At 44.7% G+C, this 21,467-nt stretch overlaps 1 protein-coding gene across 2 annotated transcripts; it reads right to left on the bottom strand.

The window, feature by feature from the left end:
• Positions 1-16,929: 16,929 nt before the first annotated feature.
• On the bottom strand, positions 16,930-20,063 carry LOC128699317 (uncharacterized). Of its 2 annotated transcripts, XM_053791932.2 has the most exons (8): positions 20,014-20,063; positions 19,484-19,619; positions 19,209-19,397; positions 18,758-18,856; positions 18,110-18,236; positions 17,900-18,024; positions 17,509-17,811; positions 16,930-17,100 (listed from the first exon to the last, which is right to left on the bottom strand). In XM_053791932.2, the coding sequence occupies exons 2-8, from the start codon at positions 19,598-19,600 to the stop codon at positions 17,023-17,025; spliced, it is 1,038 nt and encodes a 345-aa protein (XP_053647907.2). In that variant the 5' UTR covers positions 19,601-19,619; positions 20,014-20,063; the 3' UTR covers positions 16,930-17,022. The 2 variants fall into 2 exon arrangements, with proteins under 2 accessions (XP_053647907.2, XP_053647916.2); XM_053791941.2 differs by lacking the exon at positions 19,209-19,397.
• Positions 20,064-21,467: the final 1,404 nt, after the last annotated feature.

Below are 21,467 nucleotides of genomic sequence, written 5' to 3'. Positions count from 1 at the left end.
TCCGCCACAAAGCATACCTCCTTCAGCCACCACCCCCGGAATCCGAAAGGTGGCTTCCAGAGATACACCCGTCGCCCAAAAGACACCCAAAGCTACTCCGGGATACCGGAGAGGGATCGGGACATCCCTAGGCAATCCAGATTCCACGGCAAACTACGCCACCGCCAAGAAACCTCAACGGAATGGGATGGACCCCGGTGTCCTTTCCCCTACCTAGGAACTAGCGCGCCTGTGGGAGAAATCACGAAGGCTAAAAAGAGGAAGGGCAAAAGGGAGGGGTGAGGAGGAGGAGGAGGAATGGAAAAAGGGGAGGATGGGGAGGATGGGATAGGGGAGGGGAGAATGGGGGGTAATTAGGTTCGGTCTGAGGAAGAAGACCGACAGGGCTAATTCCTCAGACCAAGAGCCTCTTCACCACGCCAAGGAGCCCCCCTTGAAGAGGATTAGCTGTGTCAGTGGGATGTAGTGGTGTTTCATTAGGTTTAGTTAGGACAATATTCTTGGTTTTTCTCAGTTTGTGGGTCCCTAGAATCTGAGTGTGTTTTCCAGGTTTTTTTTTTTATATCTCCTCTAGTGTCTGAATCTACTGGAGTAGTATAGTTGTTTGGCTATTTTTATTACTTTGGTGAGAGCTGATGAATAGTGTTTAAGAGTATTTTTGTGTATTAAGCCCTGTCTATATTGCTTTTCATATTGGTGTTTCTTGTCAATGGATTTCAGAATGGTGCTGGTTAGCCATGGGCAACCAAGCCGTTTGTGATCTGTTTTGTTTCTATAGGACAATGTTTGTTGTATAGTCTAAGTAATTTGTTAAGAAAGATGTCTGTCCAGTCATCAATACCATTGGCCTTTGAGAATTCTGTAGGCCAATCAACAGTCTCTAGGTCAGCTGTGAACTTCCTTACTGAGGCCTCGTCATGGAGTCTAAATGAGACTGTTGTATTCAAGTGGTGGTTTACTAATGTTTGTCAGGAGGAAGGTAGGGTAGTGGTCTGTAGTGCTATGTGATTATCCCTGATTTAAGGGGGGCTAGTATATTGGTCCATATGTGGTCTATTATGGTTGCACTTGTCTCAGTGAGCCTGGTTGGTTTAGTTATTGTTATGAGAAGTGTGTTCATATTGATGAAATCAGTTACAGGCTGATCTAGTAAGCCAAGGTTGATGTTGAAGTCTCCAGCTAAGAGGTGTTTATTCATTTGTCTGTTTGTTATTAGTGACTAATTTCTCACTGAAATTTGGGATGTTTGTGTGAGGTATCCGGTAAATGGCACCGATTGTTATAGGCGTCTTTAGGTTTTTTACAGTAAAATTAGAAAAAATGTATTCCCCATATTCATCACTAAAGCTAGTGGTGCTAAGACAAGATAATTGGTTAGAGTAATAGATTGCAATACCACCCCCAACTTGGTTTGGTCTGCAGTTGTGAATTGCTGTGTATCCTGGTAGAGGGTAGATATCTATTGTGTCCTGCTTAAGCCAGGTCTCAGTAAGAATAATGCAGGAGAAGGGTGTCTTTAGTGATTCAAGGAGTGCCAGGAGGTCATCATAGTGTTTGCTTAAGGACCTGATGTTGTAGTTAAGTACTGATAGACTTTTAGCATTGTTTAGGATAGTGGTGGCTTGTGATGCTGTGTAATAAAGGCAGTTATTAAGTCTAACTACCATGGCATAAACCCTTTTCACCTCAACACAATTTATCTTTCAAGAAAACTTTTTCCAACTGCGAAAGAAAGCAGCATGAGCAACTCTACAATTTAAGTTTACCCTCAAGTGGCTCTGCTTGCTTTGGGAGCAGGATGAATTATTGATATAGCTTTTGAAAGTCAGACCGGACACTGCCACTGACCTGTAGTAATTACGTTACAATGAAGTTTATGAAAATTATTATTATTATAATCAAAAAGAAGCGCTAAGCCACAAGGGCTATACAGCGCTGCAGGGTAGGGAAGGAAGCAAGGGAATTGGATGGCAGAAGGGAGGGGGGATGATCAGCAGGTTACAGAAAACAGCGGGGCAGGGGATAGTACGGGGGTAGAGGGTAGCAAGAGATACAAGTAGAAAGGGCTGAAAGTATCAAAATTTGTGGAGTAAGTCAGTCGTTGTCAAAAAGTCAATGAGAGAGTCCGGATGAAAGGTGGGTCCATCAGCGAGAAGGGAAGGTAAAGAGAGAGCAGCGGGGCGAAGACGACGACAGAGGTAAATTCTGCGTGCTCGTTGATAAAGTGGGCAGTCCAACAGAATGTGGCTGACTGATAATGGAGCTTGGCAATTCTCACAGAGAGGAGCAAGACGCCTCTCCATGAGATATCCATGAGTAAGACGAGTATGGCCAATGCGAAGACGGGAGAGAGTAGTCTCCCAACCTCGACACTGGTGATAAGAAGACGGCCAGTAACCTATACTCGGTTTAATAGACTGAAGTTTGTTGCCGAGCATAGTAGACCAACGTTGTTGCCAACGGGTGTGAAGGTGGGAAGATATTACAGCAAAATAGTCCGTACATGGAATACCTCTATAAGAAACTGGTAGGTCATGTACTGCTGACCGCGCAGCAGTGTCTGCCTGTTCATTGCCCTGTACGTCAACATGACCAGGGACCCAACAAAAAACAATATCTTTATGCTTAGTAAAGATGCGGCGTAGCCAAAGTTGGATACGGAGGACTAAGGGGTGAGGTGTATCAAATTTTTGTATAGCCTGTAAAGCACTAAGGGAGTCTGAGACAACCACAAATGATGACACAGGCATAGATGCAATACGGATAAGTGCTGTAAGGATGGCATATAATTCAGCAGTAAAAATACTAGCTGAAGATAGTAAATGCCCTTGTACGACGCTGTCCGGAAACACTGCTGCGAATCCTACGCCGTCAGAAGACTTAGAGCCATCTGTGTACACAGCAATGGCATGAGAATGAGAGTGAAAGTGGTCAAGAAAAAGAGAGCGGGAAGCGACCGTAGACAGTTGGGCTTTCGAGCAAGGGAGGGAGAAAGAACAGACTCGAACAGCTGGAACTTCCCAGGGGGGTAGGGAAAAGTGTGATGCTACATGTACATAGAAAGGTGGTAGTTGAAGAGAAGACAAGAGCGAATGAAGGCGAAGAGAGAAGGGACGGAGTAAGCAGGGGCGGCGAACAAATAAAGAATGTCTACTAATATCAGTGACCATTCTATAAATGGAAGGATTGCGGAGATCATGAGAGCGTACATAGTAGCGCAGGCAATGGGCATCACGGCGATCGGATAAGGATGGAACGTTCGCTTCTGCATAGAGGCTTTCGACAGGGGAAGAGCGAAAAGCACCAAGGCATAAACATAATCCTTGGTGATGAATGGGGTTAAGGCTAGAGAGAGTAGCAGGAGATGCCGCTGAATAGATCTGGTCACCATAATCAAGTTTCGATAAAATAAGGGTGGAATGTAGGTGAAGGAGGGTTCGACGATCAGCTCCCCACGAAAGATGAGCAAGGGTTTTAAGAAGGTTCAGCCGGCTGTGACAAGTTGCCTTCAGAGAGGTAATGTGAGGTTTCCAGGATAACCTACGATCAAAGAGGAGGCCCAGAAACTTGACTGTATCACGTTCAGGGATACGTGAGCCATAGAGGTACAAAGGATGATCAGAGATGACAGAGCGTCTAGTGAAAGTGATTTGGTGGGTTTTAGTGCTGGAAAATTTAAACCCATGTGTGGTGGCCCAATTGGAAACACGGTCGACTGCATGCTGGAGAGAAACTGTAAGGAGGTGACAGTCAGCGCCTGCACAGGCAATAGCGAAGTCATCAACATAGAGTGATGACCAAATATTTGATGGAAGACTAGAGGCCAAATCATTAATAGCAAGGAGAAAAAGTGTTGTGCTCAGAACACATCCCTGGGGGACACCTTCAGCTTGGATAAAGTCCGGGGAGAGCACATTATTAACCCGAACACGGAAATGCCTGTCAGTTAAAAAGTTCTTAAGGAAGGATGGTAGATTGCCTCGAAGGCCTAAGGAGTGGGCTTGGGCTAAAATATTATACCTCCAAGTTGTGTCATATGCCTTCTCAAGATCAAAAAATATGGCAATAACTGAGTGGTTATTCGCAAAGGCATTACGAACATACGTATCCAAGCGCAGTAAGGGGTCTATGGTAGAACGTCCCTTACGAAAGCCATATTGACGAGTGGAGAGACTGTTGTGTGTCTCTAAATACCACACTAAACGTCTATTTACTAGACGTTCCATTACTTTGCAAACTGCACTGGTAAGAGCAATGGGACGATAGTGGGAGGTTTCATGTCCCGTAGTGCCTGGTTTGCGGAAAGGGAGAACAATGGCGGATTTCCACAGCTGTGGAAGAACTCCTTGTGACCAAATAAGATTGTAAAGGCGTAATAGGACTGCAAGGGCCGACTGATGTAAATGTTGTAGCATACGAATATGAATGTCGTCGGGCCCAGCTGCCGATGATCGACAAGCTGAGAGTGTTGCCTCCAGTTCTTGAAGTGTAAAAGGCACATTATACTGTTCTTCTCTGAGAGAAGAAAAGTCCAAGGGTGCTAACTCTCTGGCAGACTTTGAGGAAAGAAATGAGGGGCATAGATGGAGTCCCTGAGAAATACGGACCAGATGATTGCCAATTTCATTGGCAACATCTAGTGGGTTTGCTATATCAACACCGGCAACCCGCAGAACAGGAGCCGGGTCAGGAGAATATTTACCACTCAGTTTTCGTACTTTTTTCCAGACTGCACTCATAGAGGAAGCAGAGGTGATGGTGGAGACAATCTCGCCAGCAAGTGCGTTTAGCGTCACGGATGACACGGCGAGCGATCGCACGCTTCTGTTTAAAATCAAGGAGTCGCTCTGTGGTTCTATTGTACCGGTACCTGCCCCATGCAGCGCGTTTCAAACGTACTGCACGAGCACAAGCAGGAGACCACCAAGGCACGCATTTCTGAGAATGCCTGCTCGAAGTTTGGGGTATAGAATGAGAAGCTGCGGTGAAAACGGAGGATGAGAAGAGGTGTAAAAGCTCATCGATGGAGGACGAAGAAGGAACCTCTTTAAAAACAGTCAGGTGTGAGTAAAGGTTCCAATTTGCCCGATTAAATTGCCAGCGTGGGGTGCGAAGAGGTGGCGAATATGAAGGGGAAGTAAGAATGATTGGGAAATGATCACTGTCATGTAAGTCCGGGAGAACAGACCAAGTAAAGTCTAATGCGGCGGAGGAAGAGCAAACCGAGAGATCGATGCAAGAGAGAGTATGAGTCCGAGGATCAAAATGGGTGTGAGTACCTGTATTTAAAACATGGAGGGGGTGGGTGGCAAGAAAAGCCTCTAACTGAATTCCACGGGAATCACAGTGAGACCCTCCCCAGAGGAAATGGTGGGCATTAAAATCACCAAGTAACAGAATTGGTGGCGGTAATGACGAAACAAGGAAGGCAAAATCCGGAATAGATAATGCCCGAGAAGGAGAGAGATATAAAGAACAGAGCGTATACCACCTATGTAAGTGGATACGGGCTGCTGTGTAATGCAGCGAAGTATGAACAAATAGCTGATGGTACGGAATATCAGTGCGGAGAAGGGCACTTTCATTAAAGGTCCCATCAGGAAAAGGATCTGAAGAATACAATAAATTATAGCCTGAGATGTGAGAAATAACAGCAGAGTGTAATTTTGGTTCCTGTAAGCAAACACCAACAGGGGCAAACTGGGAGAGTAACATCTGAAGCTCACCCCGATTACCCCTGAGGCCACGTATATTCCACTGTAAAAAGGCCATGATTGGTAATGATAAAGATACTTGAAATCCGCAGGTAAGGGTTCCTACGGACTAGGAGGGTTAGAAAAGTCCACATGCGGAGGCAGTGGAAAATGTTCAAGCAGCGAAGGAACGGTGCGCTGTGAAGAAAGGAGTTGCGCAGATGGAGCAGAGGAGAGAGAAAGAGCGGAAGGTGGATCAGTGTCCATTGATGGTTTGGTCTCTGCAATATATTCAGAGATTGCTTCAAGTGTTTCAGAATTCAGAGATGTCGTATGGGAGACAATATTGGGAATGGTAGGGGGAGGATGAGTAAAGATTGGAACTGTATTGGACTGTACCAAGGTAGGGGGGGGCGAAAGGGTGGAGGGAACTGGAGAAGCGTGGCAGGGGACAGAAGAGACAGGAACCTGGGAGGTGGCAGAAGAGGAAGAAACTTGGGAGGGAACAGGGGAGGAAGGTACATTACGAGGAGGAGGGTGAACCTCTGCACTTGTAACTGAGCCAGTGAGAGGGGAAGAACTAGGGACAGAGACAGGGAGGGTAAAATGAGGAGGTGGAAGATGGGTAGGAGGTGTTACCGGACCTTTTTTTGACTTTTGAGAAGTAGAGGGACGATTGGGAAGAGGTGTCGTACGAGGTCTCGTCGATACTGAGGCTTGTAAGAGAGAACTCGAAGAAGCGAGATTAGACTGAGGCGTTGAAGTAGGGACGTCTGAGCCGAGGACAGCAAAAGGATTAGATACAGGAGTGATTATGGGAGAGGTAACCACAGAGGTGGGTGTAGAAGATGGGATACCAGAAGTGGGGGGACGTTTTGAAACACGGGAATAAGAAACACGTGGGAGTCTCCCTTGGAGGCGGAGATGAGAAACTGCCATGGCATAAGGGAGACCTTCTGTCTCTTTGAGGTAACGGATTTCCCGCTCGTTTAAATAGACCTGACAACGGCGAGAGTACGAAGGGTGAGCCTCATGACAGTTAAGGCAAGAGGGAGATCGATTGCAAGACGTATTAGAATGGTCATCGGCACCACAGACTGGGCATTCGGCGATAGATCTGCAATATTTCGCTGGATGGCCAAATCGCCAGCAATTTCTACACTGTTGTGGTGTAGGGATCACCTTTCGAACTTTTAACCGATGTCCTGCTATATAAACTGAGGATGGGAGTTCTCGGCTGTCAAAAGTTAATTATTATTATAATCAAAAAGAAGCGCTAAGCCACAAGGGCTATACAGCGCTGCAGGGTAGGGAAGGAAGCAAGGGAATTGGATGGCAGGAGGGAGGGGGGATGATCAGCAGGTTACAGAAAACAGCGGGGCAGGGGATAGTACGGGGGTAGAGGGTAGCAAGAGATACAAGTAGAAAGGGCTGAAAGTATCAGAATTTGTGAAGTAAGTCAGTCGTTGTCAAAAAGTCAATAAGAGAGTCCGGATGAAAGGTGGGTCCATCAGCGAGAAGGGAAGGTAAAGAGAGAGCAGCGGGGCGAAGACGACGACAGAGGTAAATTCTGCGTGCTCGTTGATAAAGTGGGCAGTCCAACAGAATGTGGCTGACTGATAATGGAGCTTGGCAATTCTCACAGAGAGGAGCAAGTCGCCTCTCCATGAGATATCCATGAGTAAGACGAGTATGGCCAATGCGAAGACGGGAGAGAGTAGTCTCCCAACCTCGACACTGGTGATAAGAAGACGGCCAGTAACCTATACTCGGTTTAATAGACTGAAGTTTGTTGCCGAGCATAGTAGACCAACGTTGTTGCCAACGGGTGTGAAGGTGGGAAGATATTACAGCAAAATAGTCCGTACATGGAATACCTCTATAAGAAACTGGTAGGTCATGTACTGCTGACCGCGCAGCAGTGTCTGCCTGTTCATTGCCCTGTACGTCAACATGACCAGGGACCCAACAAAAAACAATATCTTTATGCTTAGTAAAGATGCGGCGTAGCCAAAGTTGGATACGGAGGACTAAGGGGTGAGGTGTATCAAATTTTTGTATAGCCTGTAAAGCACTAAGGGAGTCTGAGACAACCACAAATGATGACACAGGCATAGATGCAATACGGATAAGTGCTGTAAGGATGGCATATAATTCAGCAGTAAAAATACTAGCTGAAGATAGTAAATGCCCTTGTACGACGCTGTCCGGAAACACTGCTGCGAATCCTACGCCGTCAGAAGACTTAGAGCCATCTGTGTACACAGCAATGGCATGAGAATGAGAGTGAAAGTGGTCAAGAAAAAGAGAGCGGGAAGCGACCGTAGACAGTTGGGCTTTCGAGCAAGGGAGGGAGAAAGAACAGACTCGAACAGCTGGAACTTCCCAGGGGGGTAGGGAAAAGTGAGATGCTACATGTACATAGAAAGGTGGTAGTTGAAGAGAAGACAAGAGCGAATGAAGGCGAAGAGAGAAGGGACGGAGTAAGCAGGGGCGGCGAACAAATAAAGAATGTCTACTAATATCAGTGACCATTCTATAAATGGAAGGATTGCGGAGATCATGAGAGCGTACATAGTAGCGCAGGCAATGGGCATCACGGCGATCGGATAAGGATGGAACGTTCGCTTCTGCATAGAGGCTTTCGACAGGGGAAGAGCGAAAAGCACCAAGGCATAAACGTAATCCTTGGTGATGAATGGGGTTAAGGCTAGAGAGAGTAGCAGGAGATGCCGCTGAATAGATCTGGTCACCATAATCAAGTTTCGATAAAATAAGGGTGGAATGTAGGTGAAGGAGGGTTCGACGATCAGCTCCCCACGAAAGATGAGCAAGGGTTTTAAGAAGGTTCAGCCGGCTGTGACAAGTTGCCTTCAGAGAGGTAATGTGAGGTTTCCAGGATAACCTACGATCAAAGAGGAGGCCCAGAAACTTGACTGTATCACGTTCAGGGATACGTGAGCCATAGAGGTACAAAGGATGATCAGAGATGACAGAGCGTCTAGTGAAAGTGATTTGGTGGGTTTTAGTGCTGGAAAATTTAAACCCATGTGTGGTGGCCCAATTGGAAACACGGTCGACTGCATGCTGGAGAGAAACTGTAAGGAGGTGACAGTCAGCGCCTGCACAGGCAATAGCGAAGTCATCAACATAGAGTGATGACCAAATATTTGATGGAAGACTAGAGGCCAAATCATTAATAGCAAGGAGAAAAAGTGTTGTGCTCAGAACACATCCCTGGGGGACACCTTCAGCTTGGACAAAGTCCGGGGAGAGCACATTATTAACCCGAACACGGAAATGCCTGTCAGTTAAAAAGTTCTTAAGGAAGGATGGTAGATTGCCTCGAAGGCCTAAGGAGTGGGCTTGGGCTAAAATATTATACCTCCAAGTTGTGTCATATGCCTTCTCAAGGTCAAAAAATATGGCAATAACTGAGTGGTTATTCGCAAAGGCATTACGAACATACGTATCCAAGCGCAGTAAGGGGTCTATGGTAGAACGTCCCTTACGAAAGCCATATTGACGAGTGGAGAGACTGTTGTGTGTCTCTAAATACCACACTAAACGTCTATTTACTAGACGTTCCATTACTTTGCAAACTGCACTGGTAAGAGCAATGGGACGATAGTGGGAGGTTTCATGTCCCGTAGTGCCTGGTTTGCGGAAAGGGAGAACAATGGCGGATTTCCACAGCTGTGGAAGAACTCCTTGTGACCAAATAAGATTGTAAAGGCGTAATAGGACTGCAAGGGCTGACTGATGTAAATGTTGTAGCATACGAATATGAATGTCGTCGGGCCCAGCTGCCGATGATCGACAAGCTGAGAGTGTTGCCTCCAGTTCTTGAAGTGTAAAAGGCACATTATACTGTTCTTCTCTGAGAGAAGAAAAGTCCAAGGGTGCTAACTCTCTGGCAGACTTTGAGGAAAGAAATGAGGGGCATAGATGGAGTCCCTGAGAAATACGGACCAGATGATTGCCAATTTCATTGGCAACATCTAGTGGGTTTGCTATATCAACACCGGCAACCCGCAGAACAGGAGCCGGGTCAGGAGAATATTTACCACTCAGTTTTCGTACTTTTTTCCAGACTGCACTCATAGAGGAAGCAGAGGTGATGGTGGAGACATAATCTCGCCAGCAAGTGCGTTTAGCGTCACGGATGACACGGCGAGCAATCGCACGCTTCTGTTTAAAATCAAGGAGTCGCTCTGTGGTTCTATTGTACCGGTACCTGCCCCATGCAGCGCGTTTCAAACGTACTGCACGAGCACAAGCAGGAGACCACCAAGGCACGCATTTCTGAGAATGCCTGCCCGAAGTTTGGGGTATAGAATGAGAAGCTGCGGTGAAAACGGAGGACGAGAAGAGGTGTAAAAGCTCATCGATGGAGGACGAAGAAGGAACCTCTTTAAAAACAGTCAGGTGTGAGTAAAGGTTCCAATTTGCCCGATTAAATTGCCAGCGTGGGGTGCGAAGAGGTGGCGAATATGAAGGGGAAGTAAGAATGATTGGGAAATGATCACTGTCATGTAAGTCCGGGAGAACAGACCAAGTAAAGTCTAATGCGGCGGAGGAAGAACAAACTGAGAGATCGATGCAAGAGAGAGTATGAGTCCGAGGATCAAAATGGGTGTGAGTACCTGTATTTAAAACATGGAGGGGGTGGGTGGCAAGAAAAGCCTCTAACTGAATTCCACGGGAATCACAGTGAGACCCTCCCCAGAGGAAATGGTGGGCATTAAAATCACCAAGTAACAGAATCGGTGGCGGTAATGACGAAACAAGGAAGGCAAAATCCGGAATAGATAATGCCCGAGAAGGAGAGAGATATAAAGAACAGAGCGTATACCACCTATGTAAGTGGATACGGGCTGCTGTGTAATGCAGCGAAGTATGAACAAATAGCTGATGGTAAGGAATATCAGTGCGGAGAAGAAGGGCACTTTCATTAAAGGTCCCATCAGGAAAAGGATCTGAAGAATACAATAAATTATAGCCTGAGATGTGAGAAATAACAGCAGAGTGTAATTTTGGTTCCTGTAAGCAAACACCAACAGGGGCAAACTGGGAGAGTAACATCTGAAGCTCACCCCGATTACCCCTGAGGCCGCGTATATTCCACTGTAAAAAGGCCATGATTGGCAATGATAAGGATACTTGAAATCCGCAGGTAAGGGTTCCTACGGACTAGAAGGGTTAGAAAAGTCCACATGCGGAGGCAGTGGAAAATGTTCAAGCAGCGAAGGAACGGTGCGCTGTGAAGAAAGGAGTTGCGCAGATGGAGCAGAGGAGAGAGGAAGAGCGGAAGGTGGATCAGTGTCCATTGATGGTTTGGTCTCTGCAATATATTCAGAGATTGCTTCAAGTGTTTCGGAATTCAGAGATGTCGTATGGGAGACAATATTGGGAATGGTAGGGGGAGGATGAGTAAAGATTGGAACTGTATTGGACTGTACCAAGGTAGGGGGGGGCGAAAGGGTGGAGGGAACTGGAGAAGTGTGGCAGGGGACAGAAGAGACAGGAACCTGGGAGGTGGCAGAAGAGGAAGAAACTTGGGAGGGAACAGGGGAGGAAGGTACATTACGAGGAGGAGGGTGAACCTCTGCACTTGTAACTGAGCCAGTGAGAAGGGAAGAACTAGGGACAGAGACAGGGAGGGTAAAATGAGGAGGTGGAAGATGGGTAGGAGGTGTTACCGGACCTTTTTTTGACTTTTGAGAAGTAGAGGGACGATTGGGAAGAGGTGTCGTACGAGGTCTCGTCGATACTGAGGCTTGTAAGAGAGAACTCGAAGAAGCGAGATTAGACTGAGGCGTTGAAGTAGGGACGTCTGAGCCGAGGACAGCAAAAGGATTAGATACAGGAGTGATTATGGAAGAGGTAACCACAGAGGTGGGTGTAGAAGATGGGATACCAGAAGTGGGGGGACGTTTTGAAACACGGGAATAAGAAACACGTGGGAGTCTCCCTTGGAGGCGGAGATGAGAAACTGCCATGGCATAAGGGAGACCTTCTGTCTCTTTGAGGTAACGGATTTCCCGCTCGTTTAAATAGACCTGACAACGGCGAGAGTACGAAGGGTGAGCCTCATGACAGTTAAGGCAAGAGGGAGATCGATTGCAAGACGTATTAGAATGGTCATCGGCACCACAGACTGGGCATTCGGCGATAGATCTGCAATATTTCGCTGGATGGCCAAATCGCCAGCAATTTCTACACTGTTGTGGTGTAGGGATCACCTTTCGAACTTGTAACCGATGTCCTGCTATATAAACGGAGGATGGGAGTTCTCGGCTGTCAAAAGTTAAACGAGCCACATTGCTAGGGTATCGTCTCCGCCCACGGGCAGGAAGAACGTAAGTGTCTACCTTGAGGATTGGGAGATCTTGGAGTTCCAGCTGTTCTAGAATGTCGGTGCCACATGTCTGGAAATTTTGTTGAACTATGGTATGGGGCAGAATAACGGTACCACTACAAGAATTGAGGGAATGATGTTTTTCAAGGGTGACAGGAACAGTATCTATATGGGAAAGACGAGAGAGCTCACGAGCCTGGGTAGCATTCTGTACGGTAATGATGCGCGTACCGCTCTTAAGAGCATGAAAAGAAATATCTTTACCAACATGGCGTAGGAGTGCCTTGCCAATACTATGGTCAGAAAGATAGGCAGTAGAGGAAGTTGGTCGTAAAGTGAAGAATTTAGTCCACTGTTCAGTCTGAAACCGAGTGTGGAAAGGTAGTGAAGGACGTGTCGATCGTTTCTGAGAAGAACGAGAAGGTGAAGGTGGAGAAGTATCATCAGCAGGTAATTGTCGTTGACGTTTAGGCGTGGGACCAGAGTTGGTCCGACGTGGAACGGGTCGGCGATTTGAAAATTGCCGCACCGTAGAGGGAGAGGCCGGAAGCATAGTCAGAGGAGAGCGAAGGTCTGATAAATCGAAGGAGTCAGTCGAGGCCTCAGTACCTGAAGCAGGTGAGGAAACAGCACCGGCAATAGGTACAGAGGCATGAGGAATGTCTGAAGAGTGGTCCAAAGACGAGGCGGGGTCAGAACGGGGTGCGGTATCAAGAAGGGGCCCGGGGGTACCAGGTTCATGGACTAGGGCTGCCATGGTTAGGTTACTTCTTTCTTTTTGTTTTTAAGAAAAAAAAAAAAAAGAAAAGAAAATAAAAATAAAAAAAAGAAAAAAAAAAGGGGGGACCGGGGAGGGATAGTTCCTAGGAGGAATGAAAGGGCCAGAAATCTCCCTCCGCGCCCAAGAGGACTCGACACCGCTAGTAGCGCAGATGCAGCATGGAACCCGTGCCATACCCTACCCTTCATGCCAGTAAACCAGCAATCTGGGATAGCAACCTCACATCTGCCGAGCTACCTCGGTGGACAAAAGAGAGGGCGGCCGGATATCCGCCACAAAGCATACCTCCTTCAGCCACCACCCCCGGAATCCGAAAGGTGGCTTCCAGAGCTACACCCGTCGCCCAAAAGACACCCAAAGCTACTCTGGGATACCGGAGAGGGATCGGGACATCCCTAGGCAATCCAGATTCCACGGCAAACTACGCCACCGCCAAGAAACCTCAACGGAATGGGATCGACCCCGGTGTCCTTTCCTCTACCTAGGAACTAGCGTGCCTGTGGGAGAAATCCCAAAGGACAAAAAGAGGAAGGGCAAAAGGGAGGAGTGGGGAGGAGGAGGAGGAAAGGAAAAAGGGGAGGATGGGGAGGATGGGATAGGGGAGGGGAGATTGGGGGGTAATTAGGTTCGGTCTGAGGAAGAAGACCGATAGGTCTAATTCCTCAGACCAAGAGCCTCTTCACCACGCCAAGGAGCCCCCCTTGAAGAGGAAGTTTATGAAAAGCTTTCCCGGTATGTATACACCGTGGACGAAACTTCACGGTAGTTAAGCGCTATATTAAAACTATTATAATTGAAAAGAAGTGCTAAGCCACAAGGGCTATACAGCGCTGCAGGGCAGGGAAGGAAGAGGGTATTGGGCGGCAGAAGGGGGGAGGGGTGATCAGTGTGTTACAGAAAACGGCGGGGCAGGGGATAGTGCGGGGGTAGAGGGTAGCAAGAGATTAATGTAAGGGCTGAAGGTATCGGTTTGAAGTCGGTTAAAAAGTCAATGCGAGAGTCCGGATGAAAGGTGGGTCCATCAGCGAGAAGGGAAGGTAAAGAGCAGCGGAGTGAAGACTACGTTGGAGGTAAATTCTGCGTGCTCGTTGATAAAGTGGGCAGTCTAATAGAATGTGGCTAACCGATAATGGAACCAAACAATTATCAGAGGAGCAGGGCGCCTCTCCACGAGATATCCACGAGTAAGGCAAATGCGAAAACAGGAGAGAGTAGTCTCCCAACCTCGACACTGGTGATAAGACTGCCAGTAACCTATACTCTGTATAATAGATTGAAGTTTGTTACCGAGCAGAGTAGACTAACGTTACCAACTTGTTGCCAACGGGTGTGAAGGTGGGCAGATATTGCATCAAAAGAGTCCGTAAATGGAACACCTATATGAAGGCGGTAGGTCATGTACTGCTGACCGCGCAGCAGTCTGCCTGTTAATTGCCCTGTACGTCAACATTACCAGGGACCCAACAAAAATCTTTATGCTTGGTAGAGATGTGGCATAGCCAAAGTTGGATACAGAGGACTAAGGGGTGAGGTGCATCAAATTTTTGTATAGCCTGTAAAGCACTAAGGGAGTGAGAACCACAAATGACAGGTATAGATGCAACACAAGTGCGGCAAGAATGGCATACAATTCAGCAGTAAAGATACTAGCCGAAGATAGTAAATTCCTTCGTACGACGCTGTCCGGAAACTGCTGCGAATCCTACGCCGTCAGAAGACTTAGAGCCATCTGTGTACACTGCCATGGCATGAGAATGAGTGGAAGTGGTAAAAAAGAGCGGGAAGCTACCGTAGACGGTTGGGCTTTCGAGCAAGGGAGCGAGGAAACACTAACAGCTGTAACTTCCCAGGGGGGGGGTAGGGAAAAGATGCTATATGAACATAGAAAGGCTGAGATTTAATAGACTAGAGCTAATGTAGGCTAAGAAAGGGACCGAGTAAACGGGCAGTGAACAATGTCTACTAATATCAGTGACCATTCTATAAATGGAAGGATTGCCGAGATCATGAGAGCGTACATAGCGAAGGCAATGGGCATCACGGCGATCGGTTAAGGATGGAACGTTAGCTGTTGCATAGGCTCTAAACAGGGGAAAAGAAAAAACACCAAGGCATTAACATACTAGGTAATGTGGTTAAGGCTAGAGTAGCAGGCGAGGCCGCTGAATAGATCTGGTTGCCATAAAGTTTAGATAAAACTAGGGTGGAATGTAGGCGGAGAGTATACGATCAGCTCCATGAAAGACGAGGGGTTTTAAAGGTGGTTCAGCTGGCTGTGACAAGTTGCCTTCAGAGGTAATGCGAGGTTTCCAGGATAACCTACGGCCAAAGAGGCCCAGAAACTGGACTATCACGTTCAGGAATACAGGAGCCATAGAAGTACAGAGGATGATCCGAGATGACAGCGTCTAGTAAAAAGGGGGGGGGTTTACAAAATATTACGAAGACCACTAGCACGCCTAGGTACTTGCCAGGTTTCCTCCGAAGGCCTGAGCATGGGCCAAGATATCTTCAAGAAACTTTAGGAGCAGCTTAGTAAAGCTGTGGGAGTATCAAGTCTTAAGTACCATGGCAAACCCTCTTCTAAAAACAATTTCAAGAAAACTAACTGCGAAAGCAAGCAGCGAGAGCCAATTGACAATTTACATTTTATGTCGAGTGGATGTGCTTGCTTTGGCAGCAGGATGCGTTGATATGGTCTTACAAAGTCTGACTGGACGTTGCTAATGACCTGCGGTAATAGTTACAATGAAGTTTGTAAAAATCTTTCCCGGTATGCGTAGACCGTGGAAGAAACTTCATTGCAGTTAAGCGCTATATTACAATGGGTCTTCCTAGCTAGCAAGCAGAAGAGCTAAGTGCCCAACTCAGACTAATTTCCGAGCTACTCCATGGCTGCATCACACGAAAGTCTTTAAACTATGGTATACATAGTTAGGTGCGTTAATACAGCTTGCCCAGAGTTCGTAAGAGAATAATGTCCAGCTTTTGAAGTGCCAACTCTTCAAATCTACGCACTGGAGGAAGAGTGACGTTTGTAACCAGTTTTGAGGGGTTGACGTTTAAAGTGCCAGAACCTCTTCACCAGTAAGGTTCAACCCGAAAGTGAAGGGGGAATGTCTAGGATCGTGAGATTAGCCTGAAAGGCTATACCGGATTTTGAAGTACTTTGTGTCGGGGGAAACTCCGCCTAGTTAGAGGACCGGGAGAGTGGAAGTTAATCCCCACCACATTACGTACGCGTCGAGGAGGGTCCTTTGCGATGGTTGGCAATGCAGATGCCGCTTGGTGACTAGTCTTAAGCTACCCATACGCTAGTGAACTAGCAATCCGGTATTACAAAGAAAAGCAAGGCCTTTTAGAGATTGTCTTAGAGATGTTTTTTTACTCTAGCATCGTAGCCTGAAGGTCAGACCAGTTATAGGTAAAGCATGTTCTCTGAACCTTTTATTAAAGTTTAAACGCGTGCAACACCGGTATTTTATGAGAAGCTTCGCCTCTGTCACTTCAGTCTATACGAAGGAGAATAGTGAAGAGCAGGAGTTAAAGGTAATTACAGGTAATCCTGCTGGAGTAGATACGGCAAACCCTTTTTTTTTTTAATACACGGAATTCACTTGCCCAAGGTTAGGCACGACTTTCCTCCACATTTTTTGTCAACTTTGACAGTACGTATGATTGCTTCGCCTCGCTTGTGTACAGCATATCCAACTTACTGATGGACCAGTTACAGATTTCAGGCTAGGGGATGGGGACGGACCTTTTGCCTCTACTGATAACTATTCGCTTATGGAGTGGTGAAGCCACTGTTTAAAAGTTCTGAATAACGATATTAATTATGGGGGGAAGCGCTAAACCCGGAGGATTATACAGCGCCTGGGGGGGGGGATGTGGAAGGCATTCAGGCTTAATTCGGGGAACTGGAGCACAGATCTAATTCCCTAAATCAAGAGCCCCTCACCAACATAAAGGAACCTTCCTCGAGGGGTGAATAAGGATAGTGTTGCACATTTGGTCAATTAACAGTTTCGTCACCGAGCGGATTAGCTTCTAGACTGAGCTGATAGAAGTGAATTTTATGGCAAGTAAAGACAGATGTTTCAGAAAGTTTATGAAGTTAATTCCCAGCAACAAATACATTTGAACTCTGCCTGAAGGATAATAATTAAAAGTTAAATTGGAGGAACTTAAACCATGGTTACTTCTGTAGCACTGTCTTTGTTCCTTGCTGCTAGTGTACGTCTGAGGTAGTGTTCAGTCGTCACCTGTAAGTACAGTAAAGTTACTAGGAGAAATAAGATTTTTATTTTAGCAAGATAAAGAGAATTGAGGTTAGGATATTTTATATTGTCTATCAATTTTAAGCTGTGTAGGTCTATTAGCAACCACGGTGCAACCAAGAGTGTCAACTAATCAGTTAATTTTTAGTTAATAAATGGGGAAAGTGCTAAACCTGTAGGATTATACAGCGCTTGTGGGGGAGGGAATTTAGTTAAAATTTTTTTTTTGGGAACTTGACCGCAGAGCCAACCTAGATCAAGAGCCTGTCACCAGTATCAATGAACCTCCCTGACCGGGGGGGGGGGGGGGAAATTTAGTCATTAAGCAATCTACGTGGCAGTTTTCAGAATATATAAACTATACTAAAATTTAAATGTAGTAAAACCACTTGCCCAAGACTCCAGACTTGTCTGGAGAGCTGCACTGAAGAAAGCTTTCAAACATACTATGAAATGGACCAACAAGTGTTGAAGTCTGGCAGGAACAAAGCCTGTGTAGGACTTTTGAGTCGCTGCCGCATCAGAAGCCGAGGTTAACCGACTCGCTGCAGCAAGCAGTTTATGGAAATTAAGAGTTACTTTCCCTGTTGCATTCCGAGCCAGAAAGATACTGAAGTTAATCGGTGTCATACGTGGTGGAATTTCTTGAAGTTTAGCTTTGCACCATTCTGTAGCCCAGGAACGAATTAAGTGAGCCTGAAAGATTACACAGAATAAGACTTACCACTAAGAACTAGTCCCATTTATAAGGCAGAGTTAAGCGAAGAATTTTATTTCTACTCACGAGGTGACTGGTGGAATAGTTTACACAAGTAACATCAGGATGGAGGAAGATGTGGGTCGTGTGGTAGAGTCTGCGACGAGTCTTCAGTGCCAAAGTTGAAGTCTTAACCACTAGGCCATCACTACCTAGAAAATTTAAAGTTTTCCCCCCATAGGATTTTGGCATTTGCTAGAAAGGTGAAGTCTAGGAAAAAAAAAACAGTTTTCTTACCATTTTCCTTTGGTTCTCCCTGGACTGGGGGAAGGTAGGCGTCCACTAGTGTGTTGGCGTTGTCTACTATCATAGTGGCGACTTCCACAGCTATACGTCCACCTCTAGTGTTACTTAGGAGCAGAATCTGGGATTTGGAGTTGGCATTTATAAATTAACCTTGTATTTCACTAAATTTCAAATTAATGCAAAGTGTTAGACGTTAATTGGTGAAGGAATACAAGTAGCAGTCTAGTAAGTAGATAAATTTGGCTTGGTTTTCTTTGAGTAAAATATTAGAGAAAAGATTACCGAACAATCAAAATTCTAAGTAAAACTAACGACCTAATAAAAGCTCCCGGCTTGAAATTTAGTCTACATGGAAGGTACAGATGCTTCAGTAAATTAAAGAGATAACCAGCTAACTAAGAATCGTGGAATAAGTTATTAAAGTTGTGTTAACCTGTTTGCTTGTTACAATGAAGAAAAAATAGAATAAAAAGAATTATGGGAAGGTTCTCAAGTCTCGATAAGTATGAAAAAAAAAATTAGGAATTGTCCATAAACAGTTCCAAGATAACTTGGAAAAATTGGGTTTAAAGGAATTTCAAAGTTCGCAGAAGATTTGGTTTTTACTTTTTAATGTTGTGAAAGCAAGACAGTACTTACAGTGTTGGCAGCGCGGAATACAACAGCATCTGTTATAGAAGTTTGTGAAGGTTCACCAGCTAGTACGTTCAGTAATTTTTCTCTAAGTTCATCTACCACCTGAAATTAGGTAAACATTTGCTGCCGATGCCAAGTAGTTAAAAAAAAATTTAAATATTAGCGCTGGTAAAAGTTTAAATACTGGCTTAAACTAGTTAGACCCGTGATAAGATTTTCATTTAAATGTTTAAGTCTTTTCTAGGATAATACTTGAAAGGTTAATCAAGTCTTTGTTAACCAAGTGTATCGTTTACTCTTGAATTACATTTTATTTAGCTACTTTTTACTGGTATGTCAGATTATAGTGCAATTTCTTTCCGCAAAAGATACTTTAAATTAACTACACAAGCTTTCTAACAAGTTCAACTGTCTGAAATTTTCATTGCACATTTCTTTTAAAATCAAAGTTTACCTGCGCAGTGGGTTTACAGACAACTGGTGCCCAGGTTTGCACCTTGTCGAGCCCCTGACACGCCCACTCGTTTACCGCTGGCCAGCCACCAACATGACTCAGAAGTGGTGTAGTCAAAGGCAGGACCCTGGATGCTGCCCTTATACTGCTCTCTGCTACACTTACTACCACACCTACACTTCTGTAATTCTAACGGAAGTATTATGGAAATTTAGAGTTTAATTAGAGGGAACCATATAGTAAAGAGAAAAATAATAACTTCCTTCGAGACTAACCTGGGTTTTTATGTAGATTTCCTTAGCTTTGGAGATAGAGTCTGCCACAACTGGTAGAGCTCCGAGCCTCAGGAAGAAGGTACAGCCAGCAGTTGTTGTGCTCAAGTTATCAGCCATGTTGAGATTATGGTAGTACCTGCAAGTGGCAGGAGGAAGAGTCGTGGAAGAACTCGCAACAAAACCATTTAGAACAAGTCTTGGTATGCGTGGGCGAGCGAGTGAGGGGAATTAGATAAAGAAAAAAAAAAAAAGACAGAACCCGTCTAAAACTTAAAAGTTCCAAGAAGTGTTTGTTCCCCAAGAAATCTTAAAACTTGTTCAAAACTAGAGTTTGGAAACGTCGACATAACGAGGGAGTCCCCAGTTACTCTGGAGGGAGAATAACGAGTAATAAAACTTGTACACTCCATTGAAAAAAAAAATAACTAATCTACTCGTTATCCCCGATATCGTGAAAAAAATATAAAAATATTTTTGACCCTTCTCAAAACCCCCTACAAAGACTTGAACTACAAAGTAACAGTTATTACCAGAGAGTTAAGACTGAGAGCAGTGTTGCTGACTGACTGACCTACTCCCACCCACCCTCACCCACGTAACCTCTCCCAACTCCCACGTATTCTAATTCTTTCCTCCAATAACAGTTAAAAACTCGAGTATATTTTCATTATAACAAATGTTTGATGCAGTACAATATTTTCATTATATACTTTGCAATCAGGGAGATCACAATGTTTATTCTTAGACGAAATTAATAAGAACATTCGTGAGTAAAACTACTTGTCAACTGCAACACTGAACCATGTAAACAACCCCGTGTGTGTAATTACCTAGTTAGTGTAGTTCTTCATATGTCAGAACGCGGCGTATATATACACCCAGTAATGATTCACGAAATCGTAATGACACGATTGCAAACAAACCATACCACGGGTGGGGCTTGAACCCGCGGTCGGAGACTCTCTGACCGCGGGTTCAAGTCCCGCCCGTGGTATGGTTTTTTTCACCGAGTAATGTACATATATATATATATATATATATATATATATATATATATATATATATATATATATATATATATATATATATATATATATATATATATATATATATATATATATATATATATATATATATATATATATATATATATATATATATATATATATATATTATTCTGTTAAATGTGATGACAGTTGACAATGTTAAACCCAGCTGCCGCACTCGCCTGAGCTCACTCGTAACCTTCACTCCACATACTGGAACAGACAGGAGGAGCCTTAGGCTAATTGCGTCTCAGTTATCTCAGAGGTTGGATGAGGACAGTGACATCCTCAGCTTCCTCAGTCACTCTCAGAAGACTCAGAGATTCAGGGAATCAGTTGTCGAGGGACTTTCCCATATTCTCGTGATGATTGTTTATCTTCTTGTGATGATTGTTTATCTTCTTGTGATGATTGTTTATCTTCTTGTGATGATTGTTTATCTTCTTGTGATGATTGTTTATCTTCTTGTGATGATTGTTTATCTTCTTGTGATGATTGTTTATCTTCTTGTGATGATTGTTTATCTTCTTGTGATGATTGTTTATCTTCTTGTGATGATTGTTTATCTTCTTGTGATGATTGTTTATCTTCTTGTGATGATTGTTTATCTTCTTGTGATTGTTTATCTTCTCGTGATGATTGTTTATCTTCTTGTGATGATTGTTTATCTTCTTGTGATGATTGTTTATCTTCTTGTGATTGTTTATCTTCTTGTGATGATTGTTTATCTTCTTGTGATGATTGTTTATCTTCTTGTGATGATTGTTTATCTTCTTGTGATGATTGTTTATCTTCTTGTGATGATTGTTTATCTTCTTGTGATGATTGTTTATCTTCTTGTGATGATTGTTTATCTTCTTGTGATGATTGTTTATCTTCTTGCTTTGATTGTTTATCTTCTTGTGATGATTGTTTATCTTCTTGTGATGATTGTTTAT

The sequence above is a fragment of the Cherax quadricarinatus genome, chromosome 14 (genome assembly GCF_038502225.1).
Source record: "Cherax quadricarinatus isolate ZL_2023a chromosome 14, ASM3850222v1, whole genome shotgun sequence".
Taxonomy (NCBI): Eukaryota; Metazoa; Arthropoda; class Malacostraca; order Decapoda; family Parastacidae; genus Cherax; species Cherax quadricarinatus.
Note: the sequence above shows the minus strand (reverse complement) of the source record. Positions and strands in the feature narration are given on the sequence as shown.